Source organism: Phasianus colchicus, chromosome 9 (assembly GCF_987193195.1).
Source record: "Phasianus colchicus chromosome 9, bPhaCol1.hap1.1, whole genome shotgun sequence".
NCBI classification, from domain to species: domain Eukaryota; kingdom Metazoa; phylum Chordata; class Aves; order Galliformes; family Phasianidae; genus Phasianus; species Phasianus colchicus.
Window position 1 is genome coordinate 24,183,666 of NC_143444.1, and position 15,376 is coordinate 24,199,041.

The 15,376-nt window shown below is 45.4% G+C and overlaps 1 protein-coding gene across 1 annotated transcript; it reads right to left on the reverse strand.

The window, feature by feature from the left end:
* Window positions 1-3,329: 3,329 nt before the first annotated feature.
* Window positions 3,330-14,943, reverse strand: LOC116234327 (vitamin D3 hydroxylase-associated protein). Its single transcript, XM_031601852.2, has 15 exons — window positions 13,162-14,943; window positions 12,128-12,241; window positions 11,651-11,794; window positions 11,290-11,423; window positions 10,747-10,953; window positions 10,361-10,401; window positions 9,917-10,041; window positions 9,237-9,362; window positions 8,602-8,699; window positions 7,836-7,935; window positions 7,059-7,102; window positions 6,452-6,491; window positions 4,759-4,867; window positions 3,838-3,983; window positions 3,330-3,654 (listed from the first exon to the last, which is right to left on the reverse strand). The coding sequence occupies exons 1-15, from the start codon at window positions 13,369-13,371 to the stop codon at window positions 3,526-3,528; spliced, it is 1,767 nt and encodes a 588-aa protein (XP_031457712.2). The 5' UTR covers window positions 13,372-14,943; the 3' UTR covers window positions 3,330-3,525.
* Between the last annotated feature and the right edge of the window lie 433 nt (window positions 14,944-15,376).

Below are 15,376 nucleotides of genomic sequence, written 5' to 3' on the forward strand. Positions count from 1 at the left end.
ATGTTTAACAGAGACAAAGCCAGCTGTGTCCAAACCAACTCGGTGTTTCAAAGGGCAGTTTTATTAGTGAGAACAGCTGCACTTCCAGATGGCCGGATGCTGCTGAGGAAGCCCTTTTCCTATCAATGGACAAACGTTTTCACCTCCCTTGTAAACTGGAGGCATAGCTCTTCCACCACAGCCTGCAATGGGAACACAGGCAGCAGAAAGCAAGTGGAGGGGAATGAGGATTGAATCCATACAGAGGGATGGGATGGTTTCAAAATCCAAACTTGTTTTGCACCTTCTGAGTAGACCTTTGGGCTGCTGAGGCACTCCAAAAACCATATGAAATTAGAGTCCCTAACAAGGAGAGGAGCAGCTACATAGAGGCAGATAGGCTGAGCTGTATGTGAATTCAAAGGCAAAGGGGATCAAGGGGTGCTTGGAAACCTGATGAGAAAGAGACCTCTGGCTCTGTGGGAAAAATGAGGCAGGGAACGTTCCAGATCAAATCTCAAGTCCCTACGAGAGGAGTCAGCCTGCCTAACTCACAGTTCAGAGTTTATTCATGAAGATAAACAATCGAGGCCAAGTGCAGTACTTTTGCAATGATGTTATCACTCCACTCAATCCAGGTCTAAGGTCACAACGTCAAAGTAGTTGTGACTGTGCTTCCATGGGTTGCCAGGTAATACTACAGGTTTGTGCTTCACTTATTGCTAAGCATCTCCCCTACATTTTAACAGGAGCTTCAGGACCACTGCTGAGACACCATTATAATGTCCAGTCATAGGTACTGACCCTTCAAGGGCATCTACCTGCCTCATTTTTGGACATTCTCCTAATTCGAAGTACAGTTCCAGGTTCATCAGCTTATAAGAGGCAAAGCTGATCCAGTCCCAGCACAAAGACTCCAGATAGATCTATAATTATTTTATAAATGACACACTGCCTATCATGCTTGGTGTTGGTGACATAGAAGAGACAAGTTTTGAAATAACCACCCAATTGACTTTCTTTGCTGTCCAGTCAGTGGTTTCCTCTTTTTGCTGTTATCCTGGTGCTGGGGATAGAAATAAAAATGCTTACCTGGTTGCATGTGGGGCTTTCAGATGTTGAGCAATGCAGGGAGAATAAGAGGAAGTACACTTAAGTGGGTCATGGGACAGAGCCAAAAAAGAAATGGAAGAATCCCTATTCCTTTGGTACTCATCTGACCCCTGAGACAGAATGCACTGTTATCGTCCCTCCTATTTCTGCAGACCTCCTTCACAGTGCCTCACACAGAAAAAGGCAGCAGACCAACCCAGGCAGTCTGCTCCTGTTCCCAGCAAGGCTGTATCATCTCTGCTTGAAGAAGTGAGACAACACTAGCTTACTGTCATTAACCTCCACCCAACACCTGCAGCTCTCAAGCAGGCTGGTTTTCATTAGAATCTTTACATAAACAATCCTCCCTCCAATTTGGTAATTTTTTTTTTCCTCTTTTTTTTAAGCCAGATCAGCTTAGAATCCATTTTGATCAAAAGACAAAGAATTAACCCTGAGAACTGTATCCCATATTCAAGATTTTTGTATCCATACATTCTGCTGTGCTTTTCCAAAACAAAATATGTTGACTATGTTGCCCTGAAGCAACTTTAAAGACATTTCAGAAGCTGTTGAAGTCATAGTGAAATGGGCTGGTCTCCTCTAGAATTGTTCCGTTTGACTCAAGAGGGCTGAATAAATATTTTCTGGGAACTCTCCAGTTAGTGACTCATTTCAGCCTGGAATATCTATTGGAATCATAAGATTTTCATCGAAACACATGCTTTAATTCCAGTCAAAATCCATCAGCAGTTGCAGAACAGCACTAACCAACACGAAACATCCTGTCAGAAACCTCCCATTACTGTAAATGGGTCGTATGGATCCTACTCACAACTCCTCCAGCTATACAGCTGCTGTCAGCCAAGGCAATGCAAAGATTTGTTATTATAATGCAGTCCACAGCATTCCTATATCCTCCATCATGCCATCATGCACAGGTCTGGTCCTACTGAACAAATGATCTCAGACACTTCAGCAGCGTGATGGAGAATGATGAGGTTGTTCCCAGCTGCTCCATGGCTGGGCACAACGTTTATTGCAAGAAGTTTGCTTTTCAGTGTCTCATCCTGAGGCATGCAGACAAAAGGAGGAAGTCAGATGAGCTGAATGCAGAGGAGAAGAACAGTAATGGGGGTGGGGGAAGAGCAGATTGGAACCATACTTGGAGAGTTGAAACAGCTGTTTCTGAGTGAAAGGTGGATTAGTCCTAATTGTTGCTAATTTCACCCATTTCTGGACACTTGCTTTTAGTTACTTCCTCACTTGAGCATTGGCCATCAGGTCTCTAATATCTTCTGTCACATTCTGTTACACCAGGCAGTCCTATCTATGTCAGACATTGTAAGAGAACAGTGATCTGTCCTAACAATGTATGTGTGTCCTGCTGGTACCAGTTTTTCTGAGGAGCTTTATGTGCTCCCAATATTGCAACAAGACAAAGTTTACCCTGAAAAGTGAAGAAAAATAAGCAGATATAAATCCTTATTAAAATTCTCCTGTATAATCAAAGCAAAGCCTACAGCCAGGATGTTGTGCTGGACATAAGAGAAACAGGAAACCTGGAGTGCAATGGCTAGGTCAAGGACAGCATGCAATTTTTACAGTGAAGTTGGAAGTACCAAAACTGAGCCATAGAAATGTTTGAACTCAGATTTCCCTTAAATGATTATAGGCAATGAAAAGACAAACAAAATAGCACCTTCTTTTCCTATTGCTTAACTGGAAGAAACAACGGGGAACAGGACTGAAGGCAGATTATTTACTATTTCAGACAGTGCTCAAACAGTGATAGCAAAGCTTTCCACTACTTGCTGCTCAATTAAACTGTAGAGCTCGCTGCCATTGTATGGTGTGGAGACCAAAAGAACATAAGAGATCAAGAAGAGCCTGAACTAGTTATTAAATTATTGATGGCCAGTTACTGATGGGCTAACTGCAACCTTTTGTCCACTATTGGCACAGCCAAAGAGAGAATCCTGCCAGGTTATACTCTCCCTTAAACATCTGCTACTGCCACTGTTGGAAATAAAATATAGAGGTAATCAGCTCTTCAGCCTTATATTATACACCAAATATAGTTTCACTATGGTTTTCAGACTCCTTTGGTCCAACATGAACTCTCTTGCCTTTCTTTTAGTTTTCTTATAGAATCAAAGAGTGGCTTGGGTTGGAAGGACCTCAAAGATCATCCAGTTCCAACTCCCTACTATTGGCAGGGTTGCCAGGCACTAGATCAAGCACTAGACCAGGTTTTATCTCACTTTAATGAAGGAGGAAGTTTGGACAGAGAATAGATTTTACCGACTGCTTTCAAGCAGCATTTATTGCCATTTTACTGAAATGGAATTTGGAGTCTGCAGATTGCTATCTGTGTTGCACACTGGGTAGAAGGTGACTGGAGTAATGAGCAGGATATTAAAGGTCAACATAAGCAAAGCAGATCTTGAGAAATCACACATTTCTCCTCATGCCACGGGAAAGGTTCTCCACCTCTTTCATGAACCGAAGGCACAGCTCCTCCTGCCATGGCAAAGCCACACATTGCACAGCAACAGGCAGCCCCACGGCTCCTTCCACAGCCTGCAAAAATTAAGTGTGGTGTTGAGTCAGAGCACATTGTGGGTAATACCATCTTTTGACAGTACAGAAAGTGAAAGACAGATATACAAGGAGACAAATGTCATCATAAGATGGAGAAAAGACAATATGCCAGGGGTGCAACTGTGCCAGTCATGGCCTTCTGCTAAGACTTTCTCTGCTCACCTCTTTCAGTCTCTTATCCCAAGGGTCCTTGTAGTGCCCTTGGTAATGCTTCAGTTCTTCTTCATCAGCTCTTGTGACTGTGCTGACCGGCACCACTCCAGCAGGGAAGTTTAAGACATTGTATAAGTTGGTATAGGAGGTTGCAGCTGGAAAAGATCACACAGAGCATGCAAATTGGCAAAATTTAAGTGTGCTGGGCCAGTGAAGACTTTCAGATGATAATTCAGTTCGAAGCAATTTTGGACTGGAGTTGCTGAACCTAAAGAGACCATGGGACTTCTGGTGGGGAAGTTTGAGGGCCGCATGGTGGATATTAGCTCTGCTCTGAGAGAGGTAGAGATGAGTATTTGATCTGAGGCAGACAAAGTCTGAACTTGTCTTTCACACCTCAGGGTAAAATCCTGATATCCAGGTCTGTAACACCATCTAGGGCATTTTAGATTGCAGAGAGCTGCTTTTAAAGGAATGGAGGACTTTGGATGTTCCCTGGAAGCTATCAAATTGCCTCTTTCTGCAAGTGAAAGGCAACTTTTCATGTCTGCTCCTTGCGAAGTCTTGGGGAACAAAAGATGGCCACATTCAAAAGAACTTGTCTTGAGATAAGAACTGCCACCACCCTAGCAGCTATCCTCGCGTGCACTTTCAGGAAGTCAGATGACACAGCAGAACTCACCCAGTAACTACTGGGACTGACGTGTCACTAAATGCTGCCCATAATAATCCAAACATGTGCAGCTCAGATGAAGTGGGAACGTGAGGAGACACACTGAGTGGAGGCATTCCCTGTGCTAACTTCCTCAGAGAGAAGAGCAGACACTACACCCAGTCTGAGGAATGCACAAGAGACCTAAACATCTCGCTGCTGCTCTGCCCACAAACAATAACATGGATGCATCCATGAGATGTCTCAATGGAGATTACCAAACAGCTTCCCAGCATAGCCATGGTTAAAGGCTGGACCAAGTGCAGGACAAAGAACCACATCCAGTTTTTGCTTCCTCCATTTAGCAATGAATTCAGTGCGGTAAGCCTAGAGGGAAAGACAGAGTGGATGACAACCAACGCCTGTTGGACAGCAGTGGCAGATCAATGTCTATAGCATGGAAAAGGGGAAAAAAAGCATGCCTAGATAAAAGTGAAAAGTGAAATAAAATCTAAGCTGTACTTTGAAAGAGCCAGCAGGCTTTGTATTTCCTCTCCCAGGTCTATCCGGCCCAGACATGGGCATTGATGTCAGGTGGGCATTTCAGAGTTGACAGCTTTCTTTGCATGTTTACCCAGTCCTTACGCACAGTTTTGACTTTGCATTTGATTGAGTGGAGATCAACAGTAGTTCAAACAAAAGTCCATTTCCTAAAAGCTTTGTTAGCTTGGTAGAAGAATGCAGTCTACTGAACATCAGGCAATGAATGAATCCATTCTCAAAATGCTGTCCCACTGTCTCTTAGTAAATTAATATAAATGGATCGTACAGCTTCTTGAGCAGCCTCAGTGGTACTGAGGGGCATGGGAAGGTGGAGATAGGTTGGGATTGGACTGGATGACCTTAGAGGTCTTTTCCAACCTCAGTGATTCTATGATTCTATTTTTTGTCTGTTCTCAAATTCCATATGCAGACTGAGATCATTCTGCTGAAAGTTTGACGAAAGAGAGAGTTTCCAGGAAATACAGTGCAAGTAGTCTCATGTTTTCCTGAGAGGAAAGCTAGCCAAAAATTTGAATCAACTCTTGTTTGTAATAAATGAAAACCATGAATAATGCTTTGCTGAAAAAAAAAAAAAAATCCAAAATACCTTTGAGGTTACCAAATCTTTTGAGAGGATTTTCTTTTTTTCTTTTCTTTTTTCTTTTTTTTTTTTTTTTTTGGCAGGGAGTGGGGTGGGAGTAGGGGAAGAATGATCTGTTTTCAATCAATCAGACCTGCTGCTGTGAGCATGCATTTCCATCTTAAGACTGACACTGATGGAGGCTGCATGGTGGAGGCTGGAGGCATGTTTGTTCTCAGGGATGGTTGTAAGGGTGTCCCAAGGAACACAGATCCTTGTGAGGAGATGCTAAAATAGCTCAACTCCTTCAGCCCTGCAAAACACCAGCTAAAAGGGGATACAAGTACTGTCTGTAAATAGACTAGGATCGAGTGGAAAATACCAGAGAGGAGAGGTGTTATTTAAACTCAGGAATGGAATGAGTACAAACTGCAAGTGAACAAACAGCAAAAGAAATAAGAAGGCTTCCAATCATCTGATCAGAGAGGAGAAGAGATGGCCAATAAAAATAAGTGCAAATGCAAAACTCAGATTGTTGTGAAAAGGAACCTGATGGGTTTGTGAGCAGCGATGGGCTCAGTTGTCCATGACAATGCTTCCTGTCCCACATTGCTGAACCAAAATGAGTTCATACAAAATACATCTGAGCCAAAGAGTTCACAACCACAGATTTTTACTCTGTCCTAATTTGGGCTGGGGAGAGTAAGTAAGTACAGACCTCTACATTAACATCAATTGAAAAGCCCAGCTGCTTTATCTGAGATGACCCAACACCAGATCCATCACAGAGGTGAAACCAATGACAGGAATCCCTCACTGTGTTTAGTAAGGAAGATAAATCATCCTACCGCCACAGCTATATGCTGATCCCAGAGGTTTTTGGCAGACCTGGAATGGTGAAAAGATTAATCAGAATTGGGACTGTGGCAACACAAAACAATAATAAAAGTACAAATACCCCATTGTTATGGAAACTACATGACCACCCCAAGAACAAGTCATAGCATCATCTATATGATTCTACAGGCTTCACATGTACTTATTCGTACATCAAAAGAGCCTACTGCCATGATGCCATTTATTCTGGCACCTAGACAAAAATCATGGCAGTCTTTTAAATTCAGCTGCTCTCAGTTTGCTTGTTTTTGTCTCTCAGAGGGGTCTGTACTTCACATCATACTGCATCCACATGCAGGTACCTCTGTACTGCCTTAGCACATTGCCTTCTGTGCACCAGAATCTACTTGACAATGAGGAAAGCTGCCTTTATCTGAGTGAGCTGAGATATCCTAACCCTGCCACAGTGAGGAACTTTGGACCCTTAATTTCTGGTGCCTAGGCCTAGACAACACCATGCTGAGACATGGTGACTTTGCACAGCAAGCTGGCATCCACTTGCACGAACCCAGTGGACACATCCATGTGAATCCCTTCCTCTACTTCAGTGCCACTTACCCCACTCCACAGAGAGCACTGAGATCCCGAGCGATTCGTGGGTACTTTGGGAGGAAGAAGAAAAACTTGGGATTAGTCAACAACAATGCAGATGAAATGGATGGGACTTTATTTTGGGCATGCTTCTTGCCCTAGTAGAAGTGGCTCTGAAGAACAGGTACAGTTTCCAGTGGTTGTAACCCAATAATAACTTACACATTCATAGAACTATAGAATCATTAAAGTTGGAAAAGACCACTAACATCACCTAGTCCCGCTGTCAAACCATCACCACCACACTCACTAAGCCATGTCACTCAGTGCAACATCCATCCTTTGCTTGAAAGCCACTTGAAAACCATCACCTCTCATCCTATCTCTGTTACCTGGGAGAAGAGGCTGACCACCTCACTACAACCTGCTTTCAGGGGATTGCAGAGAGCAGTAAGTTCTTGCCTGAGCCTCCTCTTTTTTAGACTGAACAATCCCAGTTCCCTCAGCCACTTCCATCAGACTTTTATTCCAGACCCTTCAGACCCTTTGTTGCCCTTCTTTAATTCAATTACAACAACCCCTAGGAATAAGGCTGTAGACAACACTGCTAGCCCTGGAGAACATCACCTGGATGTGGAGATGCTGTTTAGATCCTTGCATAGAGACCAAGTTTACTTAAGAGTATGGCACTTTGATAACCTCTTGACACAAGGCAGCAAAGCATTGAGTGGTGCAGCCCACCATGTGGAAAGTTCCCCACCTTGCTGACTTCCTAGAATACAGATGAGATATCTCCATACTTACAATAGGCTTCAAAATGATAGCCAGGATCCTCTTCACCAGAGCAGGAAGCCTGTAAGTATTGAACTGGGACTTCAGATTGGGATCCACGATGTCTCCTTTGCTAGAAGGACAGAGAGCAAAGGGTACTCAGAACTTGTGCCAGAGGGCACAACCCTATTTGGAGGTGGCCAACCATCCTCCAAAGTCAAGTCCAGAACTAGTTTCAGCCTGAGGGTCCCAAACTGAGTTTGCTTTACCCATGATAGCAGTCAGCAAGCAATCTGTCTTTATCTTGACCCATAAGCCTTCTCCCTATTTTCCCATCCTATTTTCCCTATTGTAAGGAAGGGCGGTGAGCAATTGGTTAGGTGGGCATTGGGCTGCTCACCAGGGCTGATCTTCTGCACCTCTGTGTGAAGTTACACAACTTGTGGTGTTCCCCATGTGCCATAGACTAATCACATGCATAAAAACATTTGCCACAGCACTGCTGACACAGGCCATGCTGATACCCTACGGGGTTACCCATGCATGTGACCTACTGTAGTGAGCTTGTTGCTGTCCATGATGAATTCACCCTTCCAGAAATCACTCCTCTGCTGCCCTCTCTTTACAATCATAGAATCATTAAAGATGGAAAAGACCTCTAAAATCATCCAGTCCAAAAACCCACCTACCACCATGTTCATAAAAGCATGCATCCACAGTTCCCGGCACTTTGGATGCATCCAAAGTCACACCATGTCAAGTCTCAGGGTTTGCACTGAAAGCAATAAGTTTTACTCACAAAGAGTCCACCAGGTGAGCAGCACCATCTGAGAAAATCCCTCTGGTAAACAGTTCATCTACCATGTAGTCAATCTTAGGTGGTGCAAAGGGAACAATCTGCAGGAAAACCATTCTTGTTCAAGAGGCAAGAAAGACAAATGAATGACAAAGCCCTGTGTAGACCTCCCTCCATATACAAAGAGACCTGGGCTGGTGCCATCTGCCCTCTGTCCTTTCCCGTTTCCAAGGCATTTGCACACAATGACATGACTTCACATAGCTTTTCTTTGCTCCTTAGAGGAGTATATTTAGAGGCCAAGTATTCAAAACACCAAATATTCTTAATTTATACTTGTCATTAGAACTCATATAGAAAATACTACTGGCAGAACCACAATGTAGTTTAGGCTAGAAGTGATCCCTGGGAGCTCAACTGCTCCAAACCTGTACTCCACCCAAAAGTCTGTAAACTGGATTCAGCAGATGCAGGATCATGGAAGCTGCTGCAAGTTTGATGTTTATGGAGATGCAAAACATGATGGAAAAAACATTGCCCCATGCCATGCTTAATAAAAGAGAGATGTGAAATGACTTGTCCAGACTCCGTAAGGAGCAGGATGACAGCTCCTAGTAACCACAGGCATGAAAACTTACTGTATGCCCTGCTTCCTGGAGGAGCTTTCTGGTCTGCTGGACGGCCCGTTTCATACTGGGTGAGGGTTGGAAGTAGCCATCTTCTTCATAATATCCAATCCGAAGTGGCTTTGAACTGGTGTAAACCTGTGAGAAGAGCCACTGGTTGGACACATGTACCAGATCAGACCATTCCTAGGATTTAGGAAGGCAGTGTCCTAGGCTGGAAGAAAGACAGGACATTTGGGCTAGTGGAAAGAGCCATATATCAGGAGTAATCGTCTGTACAGCAGGGACAATTGAAAGATCCTAAAACCTGAGCCAGAAAGCAGCAGATGGGTAGAACCAGAGAGATAATTGCAAAGCTCAAAGATTTCTTAGGTTCATGGCTTTTAAATAAGGCTCTTTTTAAAGATGCGAGGGGTGAATTTCTCTGATCAGGAAAAATGAATTCCTTTAGGAAGCCAACAAGTCTTTTCTGGGCATTGCTAGGAAGGCAATGGTAGGGATCAGCATTCAGCAGGTCTTGTCTGCCAACCCTGCTCTGTGGCTTCTTCACATGGTTGCTCATGCTGGGACCCATCTGAGCAGCAGCATTGCTTCCCCTTCACTGTCTTCAGATATGAAATCAGATGAGAGTCTCTCAAGATCTCTCTTTAGTGGTAGACAAATGGAGGCATGGGACTGCCTCTGAGCCTCACCTCCTCATCAAAGGGGATGGGAGGCACAGTGGGATCCAGCCGGAACATTTCCTCACAGAGCAGCGCCTTCATGCAGAGGGCCAGGCTGTCCACATCCCTTGCCATTGGCCCCAGCATCCCTATCACTGCAAAAACAAAGATCCATTATTTCAGGCAGCTGGCCCTGGTGCTCCCTTATAGTAGCTGGTAGTGGCCCAGAGGACAGGAGTTTTATTCAGGCCAGGAAAGAAGAGTGGGGAATGAATATGCAAGAAGTGAGAAAGGAAGCCTGCCACGGACAGTCCCTAAGTCTTAGAGTCAGGATGCCATCTACAGAGGTGGACCTTCTGGGCCAGCCTTCTGCAGGCACACGTCCCACCCAGGAGGAAGGAACAAGGACTGCAGCCATGCTGCAAACAGCAGAGAAGGTTTGGCAGTAGTAATATATTATCTGGATGAACTTACCTGAGCTCATTCCTGCGATAGGAGAAATCACACCCAACTTGCTAGAAACAGAATGGGAGAAGCAGATTAGATATCTAAGGTATTAGGCTCTAAGATATGTCAGCATGCTGGGTTGCAGACTTCCCATTTGCCCCAGTGACCATCTAGGAGGACCAAAGGCCCTGCAGAGACTTCACCCCTTCTAGATTAGGAAGACTCCCAGGAGCATTAAGTTGCTAGGTGCTAGAGATGTTTTTTATCGTTTCCTTTCCCTGGTGCATATGTAATTCCTCATCTGGGAATAACCCATCTCTGATAAACAGAAATTTATTGTGCAGTTTGGTCCACTGCAGGGAAAACTTTTCAGCCTCTACATTAGCTGGAAGGAGACAGTTGTTAGGGTGTACCTGATCCTGAAGCCTGTGGGTTTAAGCCCACATAACCCACAGAAGCTGGATGGCAGGCGGATGCTGCCAGCTACATCTGAGCCAATGCCCAGGAGGGAGCCTCCCCCTGCAATCAGAGCTCCCTCCCCTCCTGAGGAGCCCCCGGGGGTCTTCTGGTGGTTGAGGGGGTTCAGCGTCTGGCCAAAAATGAGATTGCTGCAGTCGTAGCTGGGGAGAAGAACAGCAGGTGAGTGAGGTACATCTATCTCCACAAATCATAAAGGCAAGGTGCAGGGATTAATGCGGAATCAATGCTAGGGGTAGAATCACTGTGAAGTAGATATATTGATTAGTATAGGAAGAAAGAGGCATCAAAAAGAAATACTTTCTCTGTAGCATTCTACAGAAAGACCAAGGAATGGTAGTTTGAAATGGGGAGGCAATGAATTCAGCGTGCATAATTTGTTTGGAAGAGGATGGGAACTTGTGCCCGTGGCCCCGCTCCCTCTCAGCTCGCAGGACTTGTATGACAGAGTGTTTTCATGAAGGTGCACACGAAATTACTTTATCATTGTCTGCGGGATGTTGGTTTTCACGAAGGGGATTGCTCCCTGGCTCTTCAGAACCTGGACGATGACGCTGTCTTCTTCCTTCACTTGGCCCAGAAACTTCACCAGCCCACCAGTGGAGACATGACCCTTGGGGATGGGAAGCAAAGCTCTCTAGGTACCAGTAAAGATCCTGTTCAGAGCTGTGACAACTACAGAAATAACACATATGGTCCAAAGCATCCTTGTCTGAGGCACCCTTGGCTAGCTGTGATAAAAAGGATAAAGCTGGATCCCATATACAGGGGTAGAGACATCCTGGACATCCTTGTCTGTTTCCAGCCCCAGGCCAAGGGGAGGGGATATTAGGGATGTACCTTGCAGTCAATGTGGTCCTTGATGCTGACAGGAATGCCATAGAGCAGCCCCTTCTCCTTCTGCTTCTTCAGTTTCTGGAGCTGATCCTCACAGCCATGGATGAAGTCTATTACACAGTTCACCTCCTGATTCACCTCCAGAGCCTTTCCAGAGAGGTTGGATAGAGTAGCAAGATGAATGAATAGATGGAAGGAAAGAAACAGCACTTTGGGTTTTCAAGCTGAGAATTCAGTCTCCTCAAACCTCCAGCATTCTTCAGCACTCATTATTCAGACTTTACCTATGAATTTTACATAATTATTTTGGGGATAATTTTCTGCCCTGGATCTATGGATTCAGCCAGAAGCCACCCTTCATCCATCACAGTACTGACAAATTGTGATCTCATGCATTGCCATTCTCCCACAAAATAGGCTCGTTGCAAGTGGCACCAGAGGAGCCCTGCAGCATCTCTCCGTGTTGGAGACATCACTCACTTTGCCTATATAGGAGTAGAGAACGCTTTCTGGGGACAGGGACCCCTCCTTCAGCTTCTCCGCCAGCTCCACCATGGTCAGTGAGAGGATGTGTGCAGTCTGGGTGCCTGGGTTCTGCAAAGGGGAAGAAATTTGGTGCAGAAAGAAGAAGACAACAGGAAAGGCTGGTGTTGAGATTGCAAATCCCTTGTTCTAACATCTGCCTGGCAATGACCCTGAGAAGATGTCACAGTTCAGCCTGGTTTCCATGACAAGGATCTGTTATATGGCACTTGAACCAGCTAAAGTTTTACAAAAATGTATCATTAACTTGGAGAAAAAAAAAAGTGCATAAACTATTTACAGCCTCCCACTGCTCCTTTCCAACAGAATAGCAACTGGTGTTCATTTTGGGTTTAAAACCAATCCTGAATCCAAAGACTGAACCTTCTGAAATCTGTGTGCTTCTTGATCTAGGGGTATGTGGGAAGAAATGGCTTTTGGTCACTGATGTGCAGATGTTAGAGGGACCTGTACATTGAGGACAATATGGTGGATATTGGAAGTTACTGCCTCAGGCTGCCCAGGGAGATGGTGGAGTCACCACCCTTGGAGATTTTCAAGATGTTTGCTGAGTAACAAGGTCTAGAGTGGACACAGATGTGGGTTGATGGTTGGACAAGATGTTCATATTGATCTTTCCAATCTTAATGACTCTACGATTATGTGAGATGTTGGGATGGCAGAGGTGAGGAGGATAGGAGCAGAAAGTCTTGGCAGGATGAACAGATGAGCAGTGATATGGTTCGGACTCCAATCCATCACTCACGCTCAGGATTCCCACAACATGATCTGTATTACAAAATATCTCCATTAGGCTGCCTTTTCAGCTTGAGATTTTTGGTAACAATAGAGGTTATGACCCTTAAAAAAAGCTGCTGATGATCAAAGTATGCATATTCCTGCCTTTGCCCCCAAAATCTATCAGGAATTCTGTTTCTTCAGTTACCCAAAATACAATCCCATCTGTCCACACATGCTTTCCCCCAAATTACCTCTTGTTTAAACCTGCGAGCTGCCTTTTCCATTCTCTCCAGAGCCAGGTCCCGTGTTCTTCTTGCTTCTTCCATCTTCTGCTGGATCCGCCTATGATCCAGCCATTTCAGCAGCACAATGGCTGCAGCTGACCCACAAAACAAGGCTGAGAGAACGCGAGGGTCAGCCCACAAGGGGTCTAGGACCTGCCACAATCGCTCCTGGGTCATGATTTTTCTCCTGGTCTGGTGCAGTTACAAACACTGGGGTCTCCCACTCTCTCCTAAGAAGAGTTGATGTATGAAGAATATTCAGTTGCCTTCTGGGCAAGATCAGCTCTGAGGCAAAGTTGCGTTAACAAAGTCCAGGAATGGACTTTTTAAGACTGTGGACTTTGAAAGGGTCTGCCTGCCTGAGGAACACTGTGGATTGGACTGCAAGCTGCATGCTTGGATCACACGAGGTCTGGAGGGGATGTCCCCCAAGGTTGTGGCTCTCCAGGCCACTGCTTGCTGCTAGAAATAGTTGATTAACAGAGCAGAGTATCTTAAAACCCTTGCCTGGGTTATCCCTACATCTAATAATTAATTAGCAGTTAAGCCCATTAACTAGAAGCATCCAGCTGTCATTTCTCTTCCCCTAGCAACAGCATGCACAGCCTTCAGCACTGGATGGGCCAGCCTTGCTCTGGGGAATTTGCAGTTATTGGAGAGGAGGGAGCTTAGGAGAACAAAAGGCTCGCAGTGAAGATTAAGCACAAGCAGGAAATGATTCTGGAAAGGCAGACTGGAAGGACCTATCTGAAGCTGCCTCCAAGGAGTATGACTGTTCTGTCATTCTCAATCCAAGCCTCCTTAAAAAGTGTTTTGGCAATCCATATCAGGGAAATCTCCTCTGGTGGGTTCAGCATCCCAGCTACTCCCAGTAGAGTAGTAGAGCTTGTAAGGAGACTGGGTCTGGGAAGTCATCACTCTCTGATGGAGAGGTCTTCCTTGGGAGCTGAAAGCCAGTGCTCGTGCCTCTGTTGTGTTACCTTGTTTGTTACACATACATCCCATGGGATTATTACTGTGGCAGCAGGAAGCAAGACTTCACCGAGAAACTGATTGCTAACTGGAAAGAAGAGAGCATCCTTCTTGTCCATCTATGATAGAGAGCAAAAACCAGCCAAGTCAGTGTGGATATCACCAGCCTCTCCTCACTGACTGTGGGGAGGTGATCCTCATTCACACATCCCAGCTTTAAGTTTGAGGGCCAACTGCCTGCTTTCTGGCTGCTCTGGGCTGAGGTCCCCAAAACCATGCAGTAACCCCACTGCCCCTTGTTGGATGCCTTTGCTTGGGGCTTCTGGAAGAAATCCTTACTGGTTCAGGTCCACTGGCATCTCCACCCATAAGACTCCTGCACCCCACCCACCTCCTTGCTAATGAGAGACTGGTTAATGAAACTGGTTAAACTAACGAGGCAACACAGCTGGCTGGGCAGTGAGCTACACCCTGCCAGCTCAGGCCAACACGTGGGCATTCCTCCTCCTGGGACCACCTCCTCCCAGCTTGAACTTGAAAGTGCAAACAGAAAATCCCGGACCAACATTTTCCATGTAGGCAGTGATTGCCTACAAATGGTGAAAAACTCAGTCCAAGCTTCTCTGGAGCTGCTTGTTACATAGCATTCAGTCCTGGGATGCCTGAGGTTCCCCTCCCTTCCTCTTTCACTCCTTTTTTAAAGCCTGCTGATAAAGAATTAGAGCTCTGGGGCTGCTATCTGACAGGCTGGGCTAAACCCTCTGCCCAGCTCCTGACGAAAACCTATCATTTCTGTAACTCTGGTTTAAACAATAATAATGCCTTTAAAACCAAAGCACCCGTACCTTTTCCTGTCAAAGCTTTGTTTTGATCTATCTGTGAGCAGCTGCATCAGGAAAATGCATTGTGGACTTCCTTTCTCAGACACCCACAGATGCCTTTTGGGAGCAGCCGCCTCTGCCAATCGTGGTGTGGGTGTCTGCCAGCAGCTCTGAGACCTTGCTGAAAACCTGGCCTGGCTCCCTCTGCAAATGGAAGGCACGAACGTACAGCAGAGCTGTGCTCTGACACTGGCATGCTGCTGAGTTTATGCAAGACAGTGAACTGTTGCTGTTTATACCTCTGCTCTGGGGAAAGCAGGCGGACCTAAGGGATGGGGGGGTTGCTAAAGTTTTTCCCCTTTATGCTCACCTGTGTCAGAGGGGTGTGA

Bases quoted from the DNA above. Each gene is read 5' to 3' on its own strand.
- LOC116234327 (XM_031601852.2), bottom strand. From the start codon at position 13,371: ATGACCCAGGAGCGATTGTGGCAGGTCCTAGACCCCTTGTGGGCTGAC. The intron at 10,402-10,746 runs GTACACCCTAAC...TTCTGTTTCTAG, and splicing joins CCCACAGGCTTCAGGATCAG to CAAGTTGGGTGTGATTTCTC. The intron at 9,363-9,916 runs GTGAGGCTCAGA...CTCTTCTCACAG, and splicing joins CCATCCCCTTTGATGAGGAG to GTTTACACCAGTTCAAAGCC.